General features: G+C 42.4%; 1 protein-coding gene across 2 annotated transcripts in view; it reads left to right on the forward strand.

Annotated features, from left to right (window-relative positions):
- Positions 1 to 15,375, forward strand: part of FGF12 (fibroblast growth factor 12) — a gene marked incomplete at both ends in the record, with an annotated part of 353,542 nt that overhangs the window by 96,651 nt on the left and 241,516 nt on the right. Inside the window, one exon of one of the 2 annotated variants that reach the window (XM_082840460.1) lies at positions 14,766 to 14,964. The exons of the other annotated variant lie outside the window; for it this stretch is intronic. Coding sequence (XP_082696586.1) covers positions 14,766 to 14,964 — 199 coding nt within the window. Of the gene's footprint in view, positions 1 to 14,765; positions 14,965 to 15,375 lie in introns of those variants that run through there. 2 annotated transcript variants of the gene reach the window in all.

A 15,375-nucleotide genomic window follows, 5' to 3' on the forward strand; every position in this document is an offset into this window, starting at 1 on the left:
ATCTCGCCGTCTTCCTCGCCATGCTTTGAGATATTTAGTTCCAAATCATTTTGTAAGAATTTTTCTCAGTTTATAATAAGTTTTCTCAAACTGGTTTTGAGTTTTCCAGAGTTGTGATTCTCCTTTTTCATTCTAAAAAGTGAAGGCAAAGATACTATATGTACAAAGATTTAAATATTTCCTTCTTTCTACCATAAATTGAGTCTCCAGATTTCTCTATGATTACTCATGGTAGAAGTCGTTGATCTTGTAGCAGGCCACTGCATCTTCAGGACAAATAAGTATTTTCACTCTCTCTGTGGCGGGCCTAACAGTTTACCTACAGAAGCCCTTCTGTGCAGGGAACTCAAAGAGTTGCTAACACTATTCTTTGCCCTCCTAATCCTTTTCCTTTGTTAAGCTAATTAACTTTTGGTTACTTTTAAATATCCTATCTCAATGTGGGATCTTTCCTACAGAGGAATCCAGAAGGGTCAATGACCATCCTCTGCAGAACTCACTGTGGTTTTGATTCACACCATAGGGGCTTCTTACACTGGCCTTTCCTGGGGTGCTTTCCTCACTTACATTTTCATAGGTTCGTGTTTTCTTTCCCTTAGTCTAGAATGCCACAACTCAGGGGAACAATATCATTTAACCTTTCAACTGTTTGTTAAGAAGTGACACCTTTGATCAGCTATGCGGCTGATCAGCTGTGTGGCCTTTGTGACACATGTTCATGCCATATAAGAGAAGTCTTAGCCCTGTGCTTTCTTCACGGTTATCCTGATCTGCTTCCTTTGACTGTCTCCTTGAATCTTGAATCCATTTTACTGTCACTCTTTCCCAGTAGTAGTCAGTTTCACCATTCATTAATCATTACCTTTTCACTTTCTTAAAAAAAAAGTTTTGCCAAGTATTGCCTTGGACGCAGCCTACAGTGATTTTGATTCATTGTTTACCCCAGCAATGCTGACTGTAACCATTTTATAGAATACCCATTTCAGCTCTTGGAACCCTCCTCCTGTGGTTTTGTCCCTGATCTTGACTTGAAAGTCTCTGGTGATGGGAAGCTTACTTTCCCATTTTGGGAAGCAGTCTATTTGATGGTTGGTCTGCACTTCCTTGTATATAACTGCTTAATAGAATCCAAGTTTGCCTCTGGACACACAAGATGCCTTTCTTTTTTAAATAAGAATGTTTCAGATGCTTGAAAATAGACATCAACTTTCCTCAATTTCTCTTTCCCTGGCTCTAGTTATTAAACTGGTACATCAAATGAGGTCATGATCACCAGAGAACGAGCAACATGGATGCCTCTGACTTAGATTCTGAGTGGCCTTAACTCATGGGTTATCTTAACTTTTCTAACACTTTAAGAGTATAGATAGTCCCCTTATAAATTCGTATTGTGGTTTCATCATCTAAAAAGTCACGAAGAAAGCTTTGGATTTTGTGTCAGCTAAACTAAATTTGAATTCTTGACCAGACCCATACTTCAGACAATTAATTAACCTTTCTGACCTTTAGTTTTTTCATTGTACATGTGGATAACAATATTGACCTTATGTGGTTACCCTGAGGATTAAGTAAAAGAACCTGTATAGAACCCAGTACTGTGCTTGGTGCATTGCAGGTGCCTGATAAGTCTTATTTTCCCTTCTCTTTTCTACCCTATCTTCCCTTTCCCTCAAATACTATTTTTTTAATTGAAGTATAGTTGATTTACCATATTTTATTAGTTTCAGGTGTACAGCATAGTGATTCAGTATTTTTACAGTTTATACTCCATTATAAGTTAACAAGATAATGGCTATAATTCCCTGTGCTATCCAGGATATTCTTGGTGCTTATCTATTGTATAGTAGTAGTTTGTGTCTATTAATCCCATATCCCTAACGTGCCCCTCCCTATTTCCCTCTCCCCACTGATAACCACTAGTTTGTTTTCTATATTTGTGAGTTTGTTTCTGTTTTGCTGTATACATTCGTTGTTGTTACACTTTAGTTATGTGATATCACACAGTATTTGTTTTTCTCTGACTTATTTCACTCAGCATAATATTCTCTAGGTCCATACATATTGCTCAGAATTGCAGAATTTCATTTTTTATGGCTGAGTAATATTCTGTTCTATATATGTATCTCACATCTTTTTTATCCAGTCATCTATTGATGGACACAAGATATGGTTGCTTCCATATCTTGCCTATTATAAGTAGAGCTGCTATGAACATTAGGGTACATGTATCTTTTTGAATTAGTGTTTTCATTTTTTGTAGATATATACCCAGGAGTGAGATTGGTGGGTGGTATGGTAGTTCTATTTCTAGCTTTTTAAGGAACCTCAATACTGTTTTCCTTAGTGGTTGTGCTAATTTACATTCCCACCAACAGTGTACATCCTCACCAACATTTATTTGTAGACTTTTTGATGCTAGCCATTCTGAGGGGTGTGAGGTGATAGCTCTTTGTTTGATTTGCATTTCTCTAATAATTAGTGATGTTGAACATCGTTTTATGTTTCTGTTATTCATCTATATGTCTTCACTGGAAAAATGTCTACTCAGGTCTACTGCCCATATTTTTGGTTGGGTTTTTTTTTTTTCTTTTTTTGATACTGAGTTGTATGAGCAATTTATATATTTTTAATATTAACTCCTTGTCAGTTATATCATTTCCAAATATGTCCTCCCATTCTATTGGTTATCTTTTCATTTTGTTGATAATTTCCTTTGCTGTGCAAAAGCTTTTAAGTTTAATTAGGTCCCATTTGTTTATTTTTGCTTTTATTTCTTTTGCCTTAGGAGACAGATCCAAAAATACATATAAATATTGCTAAAATTTATGTCAAGGTGTTCTGCCTATGTTCTCTTCTAGGAGTTTTATGGTTTCTGGTCCTACATTTAGGTCTTTAATCCACTTTGAGTTTATTTTTGTAAATGGTATAAGAAAATGTCCTAATCTCATTGTTTTACTATAGCTGTCCAGTTTTCCCAGCATCACTTATTGAAGAGACTGCTTTTTCTGCATTGTATATTCTTGACCCATTTGTCGTAGATTAATAGACCATAGGTATGTAGGTTTATTTCTGGGCTGTTTGTTCCATTGATCTATGTGTTTGTTTTTATGCCAGTACCATACTGTTTTAATTACTATAGCTTTGTAGTATAGTCTGAAGTCTGAGCGAATGACACCTCCAGCTTTGTTCTTTTTTCTCAAGATTGCTTTTGCAGTTTGGGATCTTTTGTGGTTCCATATGAATTTTAGGATTATTCTAGTTCTGTGAAAAATGTCATGGGTATTTTGATAGGGATTGCATTAAATCTGTAGATTGATTTGGGTAGTATGGTTGTTTTAACAATATTAATTCTTCCAATCCAAGAGCATGGGATATTGTTGTATTTCTTTGTATCGTCTTCAGTTTCCTTCATCAGTATTTTATAGCCTCCTTGGTTAAGTTTATTCCTTGGTATTTTATTCTTTTTAAAATAATTAAAATCCTGTTTAATGTGATTTTAAACAGGATTGCTTTTTTACTTTTTCTTTCTGATAGTTCATTATTAGTGTAGAGAGAAGCAACAAATTTCTGTGTATTAATCTTATATCCTGGGACTGCTGAATTCGTTTATTAGTTCTAATAGTTTTGGGGTGAAGACTTTAAAGTTTTCTATATAAAGTGTCCTGTTATCTGCAAATAGTGACAGTTTTACTTCTTCCTTTTCAATTTGTATATCTTTTATTTCTTTTTCTCATCTGATTGCTGTGGCCAGGACTTCCAATAATATGTTAAATAGAAATGGTGAGAGTGGGCATCCTTGTCTTATTCCTGGATTTAGCAGGAAGGCTTTCAGCTTTTTATTTTTGAGTATAATGTTAGCTATGGATTTTTCTTAATGGCCTCTTTTATGTTGAGATATGTTCCCTCTAAACCCGCTTTGGTGAGAGTTTTTATCAAATACTTTTAACCTATACTTCAAATGTAGAGGTTTCAGTTTATGTTTTTGAGTGATTTGAACTAAAAGGCCTGAACTAAAACCCAATGATTCCTTGACTGACATAAAAATGGGGTTAATATAAGACTTTACTGAAGGTCAGTGTGTAACAAAGGAGATTACAACACAGAGATAATTTGAAACTAACATCTAGATAACTTGATATGGTTCATTCTCTGGAGTCCACAGCTCTAGACTAGTGTCTTAGGAGTCTCTATGAGGTCGTTTTCCTATATAGTTTCTGGCCCGATTCTGTTTGGTAGAGGATTTCTTCCCTTGACGGTCAGGAAAACTTTAAGTGTGGATGGATTACTCAAAATCCACGTACAAAAAAGAAGAGCATACCTTACTCCGTGAGTTAAATGCACCTTCCCAAGCCCATATCTTTTTTTTAATCTGATGCCTGAAACTATGACTTTCTACTCACTTTAGGGAATAACTCTTCCCCTTCTGAGAATGTTGTGGGTTTACACTAGGGCATAGCATCATCAGAAAAAGGTAACCCAACATCTGTGCTAGATGCACAAAGGGGATAAGGGAAAACACATTCACAGATTAAGACCTTGTGTTTTCCTCTATATCAGACATTTGTTTGTTTCTCTTTTTTCATAGCCACACTTAACTGATGCTGTCAGAGACTAAAGGTGATACCACTATTAATAAAAGTATGCCTAAGGTTTTGCTTAAGGTAAAACTTGAGACTGTTCTTACTCATCCTGAGCATGTATTACTTTCAAGTCAAAATTAAATCAACACACATTTACAGAGCATCTACTGTAGTCAAAGTGATGTACAAAAAATGTAAGTCATGATTCTCACTCCCAAATTCTGTTTCTACTCTTATATATAGATCATATTTAGAATCTATTTTGTAATAAAACCCACTTATTTTAAACATAAAGTCAACATCCTTTCCCTGGCTTTTGTCCTCAGAAAATAATAAATGCTTCTGGTTACTTATCTTTTAAAAGCCAGCTATGGCTATTTCCTTGTCTTTTTCCTTTTTATGGATGAGAGGAAGAACTGTCAAAATGAAGAGAAGGGAATGGCCCTCTTCTCCATTGCTGTATTCTTAGCATACTCAACCAACTAGAGACAATTTTCTAGCTTACGTTTAAAGAGGTTTCTTTTCTATGGTTTCTAGTGATTACGATATGTATACATTATCTAGAATGGGATTATGACCTCATGAGATCCCTTCTAGCTAATACTGCATGTTTAAAAACTAATATCTTGTCTAAAACATTACAAAAATATTACTTCTCCTTCTTGCTCCAAATGCTGTTTAAATAAATATGCTTATGCAATCATCTTATTCCTTTCTGGATATCTGAGCACTGAAATGCTTATTTACAACTATCTATCTATCTATCTTGGCTTTGATTGTAGATGGTGTACCATCTACACCAGTATCCTCTTGATTTCATGTTGCGTATGCTGTATTAGCGGGCAAAATTAAGCACAGGGGAGTATAACTTTATGTGAAAATGATTGTTAAGTGAATAACTTAGAACTTTACTGAGTGCTTTCATTTACTACTCTGGAATTTTTGAACATTTTCTTGTCTCCACAGCATTCCAAAAGGAAGCTTGCCAAATATTTTTATTTTTTGTTTTGAGCTATTTTGTTTAGCCTAACAATGTGAATTTAGAGGTTTGTAGATGAATGATGCTACTTTTCATCCATCCATCTACTCATCTACCCATCCATTCATTCATTCATTTATTCATTCACTCGTGCATACTGTTCCTTGTTTCAAAAACCAGTGTTATCTTTTCAATATATTATTTTAAGTAATATAGGTCATTTTACAGGCAAATAAACTTAGGCTCAGACAAAGTAACTTTATGCAGAGAAAGACTATCTATTCTAAATCACATATTCTTTCTACTTTATATTTTATTTTTAGAGAATTCTAAAAAGTTAGGACTAGAAAGGACCTTACTGGTCACCTTGTCAAAACTCCCATTTGATCCCCTGTCAGTTTTCTCTAACCAGATTGTATATTTCAGTTATTTCCAATAAAATCTTATTAAATATCAAATAGGATCAGTGAGGTCTTTCACTACTTGTTATTTTCGCAGAGTCCAGTGCTATGTGCACACAGAGGACAAAATGTGAATTTATGACAATTTTAATAATATAATTTGAGTGTCAATCATGTGCTGGGTGCTGTAAGAGACTGCTATTTCAACAAGATCCATCCCCTGAAAATTTGTAATCTAAAATTAGAAATGGAGCAACTAGGTCCACGGAGAAAGCAGCTCAGTACAGATGGGTGACAGCATGAATGTTAGGATTATCAAACGATTTTAAGGTCATTTTGATCATATTCTGAGACTTTAAAAATTGACTACTCATTTTATTTGATGTCTGTGCTCTCTTTTTCATTCTTATGTTCCTTTTCTTCTCTGAATGTGAGTGTGTATGTGTGTGTGTGTGTGTGTGTGTGTGTGTGTGTGTGTGAGAGAGAGAGAGAGAGAGAGAGAGAGAAACAGAGACAGAGACAGAGAGAGAGAGAGAGGGAGAGAAAGAGAGAGAGAAAAATTGAGAGTAGAGAGGGAAAGATCAGAACTGAAACTCTACACCTAAATATAGGGGTGGAGGTTGGTCAGGGCAGAAATCTAGGTACCATGTACCCTCTCAGGCTATCCAATTTTAATAGATGGATTGAATTTAGGCAGATTTTTGAGAGTATTGATGATCAAGTTGGAAATGTGGAGGCTACCCTTGAATTAGCTGAGTTTGTTTCTTGATATAAGAATAAGTGTTTCATTTTAAACTTAAAAAGATAGATGGATGGATGAATTCATTAATTAATTCATTTAAGTATTTATTGAGCATCTGCTATATACTAAGTGATATTTTAGGCACTGGAGATAGGAAAGTAAATAAAATAGACAATCCTCCTCTGCTTATGGGTTTTACATTCTTATGAGGATATTCAAGCTACATTACTCATCTAGAAGGAAGGGGTATCACTGAATCGGTGACACTGGAAATTAGAAAAGGACTAAAATGATGGAGAATCACTTGGGGCAGTTTTTTAATATCCTCAGTCCAGCTAGGAAGGAAAATAACCAAGAGCTGAACATGTGTTTTAAGCCAAACCAATGTACATTTTTTTAGGAATAGGAATGGAAAAAGTGTAACTTTATCCTCTTACAGATTTCTCTAATTTCTGTTTTGATTTAGTTTCCCTGTAATTTTCTCATGAAGCTCAACTTAAATTACTGAACTAAGGAGCAGAGTATTTGGAGGCCGCAATCTCAGAACCAAAGAATACCCTCTTATGCCAAGGGTGAGAAAACCACCATCTTAGTTCCCTGGCCCAGCTGCAGAGCGAGGAGATTTGGGACACTTGAGTCCCCTGGTTCTTTGGCCCAGCTGCAGAGGGAGATTTGGGACACTTGAGTCCCCTGGTTCTTTCCAACATTGAATGATCCCTTAAGGTCATTTATAAGATGTGAAACCCTCCTAGGGGAGCACTAGAGGTCAGTGGATGAAAGGACACATAGCATTCCCATTTTTTCTTTATGTGACCTTAATTGGGACATGAGAGACACTGAGGTCAGAAGACCTGGATTAAACTCCTGTATCTTCACTCATCTCTTGTGTGACCCTGGGAGATTACATCACTTACTAGTGTCTCAATTTATCTGTAAAATTGCGTTATTATTATCTCCTTAATTTTCCTCACACGGTTGTTGAGAAACTCAGTGACATAATACATGTGAAAATGATTTCTAAACAGTAAAAGACTATATCAGTGCAAATGATAATTACATTCTTATTTTAAATTGTATTACATGAATATAATTATTCATGATATCATGTTTTTATTGGCATATAGTGTAACATAGAGGATAAAAGAGGAGCTCTGGAAATAAATTAGTTACACTTGAACTCTACCAATTCTTAACTGGGTGACTGACTAAGCAACGTAACCTCTCTGTGCCCCAGTTTCTTCATTTATAAAAGGAGGATAGGGCTTCCCTGGTGGCGCAGTGGTTGAGAGTCCACCTCCGATGCAGGGGACACGGGTTCGTGCCCGGGTCTGTGAAGATCCCACATGCCGCGGAGTGGCTGGGCCCGTGAGCCATGGCCACTGAGCCTGCGCGTCCGGAGCCTGTGCTCTGCAACGGGAGAGGCCACAACAGTGAGAGGCCCACATACCGCAAAAAAAAATAAATAAATAAATAAATAAAATAAAATGAGGATAATGACAGACCATACCTCATAGGGTTGCTATAAGGATTCAGTGTGTCAATAATTGCAGTGCAGTTAGAACCCTGCAGGGAGCTTAGCCCTGGCTCACATTATTTATAGCTTATGTTTCTTATTAAAACAGACATTCTCCAAAACATTGATAATTTCTCTACTTGGGCAATAAGGATACTACCCCTAATCTGTGTCATAAAGAAGAATTAAATATACTGTCTTTCTTATTTTGAGAGATGACCAAAACCAGACAAACATATAACATGTAGTAATTCAATTTTGAACTGTTGAATAAAGCACCATAAAGGAATTCACAAATTATTAGAAAGTAGTTGTTTATGTTGCTGTTGTCAACCTATTTTAACTGACAATCTGAAAGAGAAAAGGAAATGGAAGTAAAGCCGTTGTGTGGGATAATATTCATGGAGAAAAGGTCTTCTTCTGCCCGTCAAGCTTGCGGTGTCAGAGGCTGGTGAGCTCATATTCACCAAGGTTTGAGTCAGGGGCCTGATCTCAGAGCAGGATGATATATGAGGAGAGACTGATTGCCCTCCACAGCTGGTTGTTGACTGCCCTTGCCCACAGTCACCCTCTCACTCCACCTCCATCTTCCCCTCTGTGCAGGGTGCTCACCTGGTTCCTCATTTTAAGGATTGAGCCTGTTTTGCACGTTTCCTGATAGAAACCAGAGATCTGGGTTCCTCAAATATGGAGACACTTTTTCATATTGGCTCCTTTGTGTTCCCAACAGACAAGGATATTGACAATATTCCGCTAATGAAAATTTTGTTTTCCATTACAGTGTCAAGGTTAATCATTCATTTCAAGTAGATTTCCTGCCTTTGTTAAATACATTATGTCCAGGAGTGAATGATGGTGTGTATGAATCACAGGCTATGTTTTCCTGTTTTGGGAAGTCTGGATTTTATAGGAGGGACTTGATTTAAATGGATATTTTAATGACAGCATGCTTATTCTAATACTTTACATTATGGTCACATCTTCTTTGAGCCTTGCAGTAGCCCAGTTAGATAGGTACTGCTCGTGTCATTATCATTGATGTATTTTACAGATGTGGTTTGGAGATTGAATAACTTGTTCGGTAGCATACGGTGAGTGGGTGATTAAGACAAGAGCCAAATAAGATCATGATGGGATGAACTATAAGCTTGTTGAGGGCAGGGAGAATGTAGAGGTGTAAAGAGTTCCCCTTGGTAACTGAAACAGGGCCTGGATGCAACCTGTGCCCAATTCAAGGTTTCAAGTGAATGACTGCAGTGGTCCTAATAGTTTGGTTTAGGAGTTGAAAGACTTGGCTTATAAATAAGGGAAAAACTATTCAACATTCTCTATTTTTTCCCTTTAGAACACAGAAATGACTTAAAATACAGAGATGATTAAGACTGTCCATGTTTTATTTGTTTGAAGGGAGGTCAGAAATATAAATATAATTATCGTTTCAATGTGTATCTGGCAACTTTCTTCAAGTAATTCCACTGCTTCCACCTACGCTGTCTTCAGAATTGTAAATGGAAATTCTCAAGTTGTTCAAAAAAAGAGCAAAAAAGTCAAGGTATTGTTATCCCTGAGATATTGCCCTTCAAAATGACCTGATTATTTTAATTAAATAATCAGTAGGTTGATGTAATGGCATTCCTGAACCCCAAATGCAAAGACATTGGAAATGTCCTAGTAACCATGAAGGAAAACTTACGAGAATTAGTGGCCCAGGTAGGAAACTAATGAATTTTTTTTTTCTTTTTTCGATATGGGCCATTTCTTAAAGTCTTTATTGAATTTATTACAATATTGCCTCTGTTTTATGTTTTGGTTTTTTTGGCTGTGAGACATGTGAGATCTTAGCTCCCTGACCAGGGATCAAACCCTCACCCCCTGCATTGGAAGGCGAAGTCATAACCACTAGACTGCCAGGGAAGTCCCTGAATTTCTGAATATAAAAAAATTAACTAGGGTATTGCTTCTGATCTCAACAGCCATGTAAATAGGACCTAACTTCTCAGATTTCCCTGTATTTACCTCTTCTTCTCACTGGAGAAATGAAGTAAATGATGCTGATGATGAGTTAAAGGGCTCAACAGCTAAAAAGCGCCCTGACAATAGCCACAGGAGTGCAAGGGAAGAAGTAAAGTTTTTGTTGTCTAATTGAATCGAAAACACCACATTGGCTTAGTAGCGATCTAAAGACATGGAATGTCACTTTCAGAAAGCTAGCATTTATTGTTTTCATTTTGTTCCTTAAATGCCTAACGATACTGTCATGTCAAGACAAAGAAAATTTCAAACAGCAACTGTTATCTGCTTTTTCATCTCTGCCTCCATCACCTTCTTCTTTCCTGTGCTGCTGCACTGGTTACCTTCTGCATCAAAACATCTTTCATGTCTCATAAACCTACCGGAAAAAAAAAAAAATTAACACACTCAAAGATTAGAGAACACACATGCTTTTTCCAGGCCCTTTTTTTTTGGCGGGGGGCAGGCACAGACTGTAGTTCTAGAAGAGTGTGTTAAAGTTTTGAGAGTCTGAGTTTATTTCTCCCTTCTAGGATAATGTGTTATCTAAAATGTATCTATATCTATATATCTCTCAAACTTTGACACCTGAAGAACTTGTCAAAAACTCAAAATTCCTGAGCTCTACTCATAGAGATTTCTGTTACACGTTCTGGGAAACCATCAGGGATCTACATTTAAAAAAAGCATCTCAGAAGAATATCATGCATTTTCTTAAAAAAATAAACACTGTCATCATCTCTTTTACTCATTCGGCATTTTCCACTTTTCAGAATGCTTGCGCATACATATTCAGTTCTGTGAGGTAGATGGGAATGATTATTCCCATCTTGAGGATAAGAAAAAGACTCACAGTTTAGCAGTGATTTTCTCAAGGCCTCACTATACACCCCTCTCTCGCCCGTTTCTCTGGATTCCTCACCTTAGCTGACCTTTTCCTTTTTGGGTGTTGAACTGCAAGAGGCAAGGAGCCCCCAAAGCCAGCCAGTACTATTTGTACCTGCCTTCCTCAAGAATAAGACAAGCCTTGTGGTAGCCAAGGAAGGAAAACATGTAATTTTATCTGTGAAATGTGAACATTTCCCAGATGTTCCCATAACATTTCCCATATCATTGACAGTGATAACAATTGATTTTCAGTAATGTCCCTTACCACATCCAGATGCGCTTTTGAAAATGTATTTGGCTGGATTCACTTTTGGAGAAGAGGTCTGTGTGTGGTCGCCTGCGTGCGTGTGTGTGTGTGTGTGTGTGTGTGTGTGTGTGTATCTTTTTCCCCTGTTATGTACTATTAGAATCCCAAGTTCACTGCCCTTATTCAGGCACACTGAACAGCTGCAGGGGATGTGGTGCTCCCCATTGACAGCTGGGATTCCCCCCTCTCAGGGCGCCTGGCCTATTTAATCCTCCCAGCTGTCTGCCTCGTAAACCTGTCTGCCTGTGTTATGTCCAGCTGCAGCATGAAAGGTCCAGGCCCCCAGACATGGTGGGGCTGTTTAACACAGTGCTTGCTCTAAACAGCCTCACAGGCCTCAATTCTTCTCCTTCTACTAGGCCCCCAGGTTTGTGCCCACATCTGGAGAATTCCGGGGCCCTCTCCACAGCCCACATCCATTCTCAGTAGCTGCCGGGGCCTTCACGTTCCTTGCCCACTCTTAGGGTATTTCCAACATACATGTTTCTGCTTGGAAATCATCCATTAACTCTTTTGGCACTACCCTTGATGCTTAGTGGAATGTCTGTTAAGGGGAGGGACTAGGGATATTTGAAGACTGATTGAAGAAAGATACTAAGTATGACTAATAGCCACTTCCAGGCCTTAGCATGACTAGTCCTTTATGTTTCCAAATTTTTTCATGCTGCATTTTAACTTGGGTGACATTATCTTCTCCGCTGAGTTTTCTGTTGCATCCAGTTGTCATCACAAGCACTCCTGGAGACCCGATTGCCCTCCACAGCTGGTTGTTGACTGCCCTTGCCCACAGTCACCCTCTCACTCCACCTCCATCCTCCCCTCTTTGCAGGGTGCTCACCTGGTTCCTTATTTTAAGGATTGAGCCTGTTTTGCACGTTTCCTGATAGAAACCAGAAATCTGGGTTCCTCAAATATGGAGACACTTTTTCCTGTTCCAAAATGTGCTGAAGGTGGACCCAACAGGCCATTGTTACTTTCTCCGGTGTCTGCTGCCTTCCTTTCTAAAAAGGGAATTCTTTGTGCTTCAGCTTATTGGAGAGACGGCAGATTGCTTTGTGGGCGCCTCACCTCTAGCCCCTCTCTGTGTACCCGGGATCCTTTAACGGGCCGGTAGTGTTTTCTCTTGGGGGAGGGATGGGACAGAGCCGACCGGAGCTGCAGTTCCTTCGTTCTGCCTCTGAGAATTTCTCATACAAACCTCAATCACGTAGGATTGCGTAGAGAGGAGAAAAGGGGAAAGACAGAAGGCGGAGAAGGGGGAGAGGGGTGACGGGAGGGAGGGGGAAGAGTCTGGGAACAGAGGGCGCGAGGGAGGGGAGGAAGACGCGAGCTCTCTGCGATTCCTTGCGCTCCGGGAGCCTGGCCCCCAGGCTGGCCCCACCTGGGCGCTCCCAAGCTCTCAGCGAGTGGGCGAGCAGTGCCAAAGGTACACCGGCGGCCGCCTGCTCTTCGTCCCACCCTCCGTCTCGGTGGCGGTCGTCCCCGCCTGGAGTTTCCTGTGGAGCTAAGCGCTCCAACCCAGCGAGCCGGCTAGGCGGCGGCGGTGGCGTCCAGGAGCCGCGGCTCGGCGCGCCTGGAGCCTCAGCCCCCGAATGGGACTCAGCCCTGAGCGCCCCCTCCGGGGCCTGGGGAGGAGGCGGCGGGGGGCATCCCGCTAGCCCGCGGCTCCGAGCTGCCACCCGCGCAGCAAGTTGGCCGAGTTGGCGGCAGCCCGCACCTGCTTCCTGGCCCCGGACCCAGAGTCTGCGTCGGGCCCCGAGGGCCCCAATGGTACACGCAGCCGCCTCCCGCCCCCCAGACCCGGCCGCCTAGGGGGCCCCTCTTGCGCCCCGGGCGCCAGACCATGGTGGGTAGCTCCGAAGCGGAGCCGCAGCCGCCTGGAGCCGACGTCGTCCGCAGCCAGCCCCCGCCCCACCCGAGCCGCCGCGCGGGTGTTCGCAGCGCGCGGGTCCCTTCCTTCTTCGGCCGGGATGGGCCGCGCGGGACTGAGTGATCGGCCTAGCGTCCGGCGGGTAATCCCCATCTGATCTGATGCCTGTGAGCCGCCGACTGCCGGGCCGCGCGAGCCTGGGGGCCCCGGGCAGCGCGGCGATGACCTGATCCCGAGCTCGCTAGGGCGCCCCCTCCTTCCCTCGCTCCCTCTGAGCCTGTGCGGAGAGCTGCTCGGTGCGGCGGCCCCGGGCGGACCATGGCGGGGAGCTCCAGTTAAAGGCGTGTGGGCGCCGAGCTGGAGAGGAGACCTTCGGCATCGCTGCCTTTTGAGGGGGCTTATTTAAACTACTGAGTCATTCCAGATTTAGGATTCCCTAAATAATCACCAACTGTGCCCGTCTTGTGTCAGAAAGAAAGAGGAAAGAGAAAGAGCACCTGCTCTCGGGACCCCGCGTACCCGCGGCGCTCGCCTCTCGCGGGTTTCTCCCGGAGGGGTGCCTGGCCCTCGAGGATCTCCCTCCCTCCCTTCCTTCCTCTTTCCCCGTCCCTCCTTCCCTCCCCCATCCCTCGCCTCCCGCGCCTCCCGCTCTCCTTGCAGCGCTGCTGGCGGGGAGTCGCGCTCGCCGCAGCTGGAAACAGCTGCCCCCGCCTGGCGCCCCTACCCCGACTCCAGCTAACCGCTCCCACTTCGCGCCTCTCGGAATTCCAGAACTCGGGCGGCGGGCCCCTGGAGAACCGCAGCCGGTGCGATGCATTCCGTAGACCTCATCCAGCCGGGACGGACCTCCTAATCTCCAGAACTGCGGGCCGCAGGGAGTTAAATTGCTGCCTTCCTCTCCTCTCTTGCGGTTGGTGGCTTGTTTTCTAAAGGAACGTTTTATTCACTTTTTAGTATTTTCTACCGGGGGCACGCTACCCGCCTCGGTCCAGACTGCTTTGTAAACGGGTTTTATATGTATATATGTGTAGATATACTTTGGACACCTTACAACGCTTGCGCCTCTCCAACAGGGGCACGGCTTGTTGTTTTGGACATCCTTCTTCCCTTTCCACTTGGTACTCCGAACGCAGTGTGACCAAACTCCCCACTGCCCCTTGGACGCGGATCGCCTTGGGGTGCAAGTTTGGGGTGCAAGAGTCTAGTTAACAGGAAGGCCTGGGACCGCCCCGCCCCCACCGCCAGCGGTTGGGGAAGTTTACATCTGGATTTTCACACATTTTGTCGCCACTGCCCAGACTCTGACTAACGTTGTGGGCGCCGGGTTTTCGGTACTGCGGCCTTCTCAAATATTAGCACTGCCTCCACGCGCCTGCCCTGTCCCTCCAGGCCGCCGAGGTCCTGCCCTCGCCCCGGCGGAGCGTGATCCCGAGGGCGCCGTGGAACCCGGGGCCTGGGGCCCGCGCTGAGCAGCTATGGCTGCAGCGATAGCCAGCTCCTTGATCCGGCAGAAGCGACAGGCGAGGGAGTCCAACAGCGACCGGGTGTCGGCCTCCAAGCGCCGTTCCAGCCCCAGCAAAGACGGGCGCTCACTGTGCGAGAGGCACGTCCTCGGGGTATTCAGCAAAGTGCGCTTCTGCAGCGGCCGCAAGAGGCCAGTGAGGCGGAGACCAGGTCAGTAGAGGTACAGACGGTGGGCTCTCTAGAGGCTGACACCCCCCTCCCCTTCTGAAGAGCACAGGGGGCATCCACGATAGAGAACCAGGATCCCCCTCTTCCATTCTGGCCCCCGTTCTCCAAAAATGTTCAGACATCTTTCAGTCGCTCTCTGTTAGTTAATAGCGTCTTGTCCCATATTCAGGAAAACACTTTATACCTTGATGAAACCACGGTTTGACTAGGATGAGAGTTACATATATCGATGCTCCTGGTCCCATAGAGCTTGTAGAGTCCTTGAGGGCAGTGACCACCTCATTCTCCCTCACTCTCTCTTTCTCATCCATCCCTTTATCCTTCCATCCATCCATCCAGCTAGCCAGTGTTTAATCTGCCTACTGAGGACCTAAATATAAATAAACCTTCCTC

This window comes from Leucopleurus acutus (assembly GCF_964270905.1).
Source record: "Leucopleurus acutus genome assembly, chromosome: 5".
NCBI classification, from domain to species: Eukaryota; Metazoa; Chordata; class Mammalia; order Artiodactyla; family Delphinidae; genus Leucopleurus; species Leucopleurus acutus.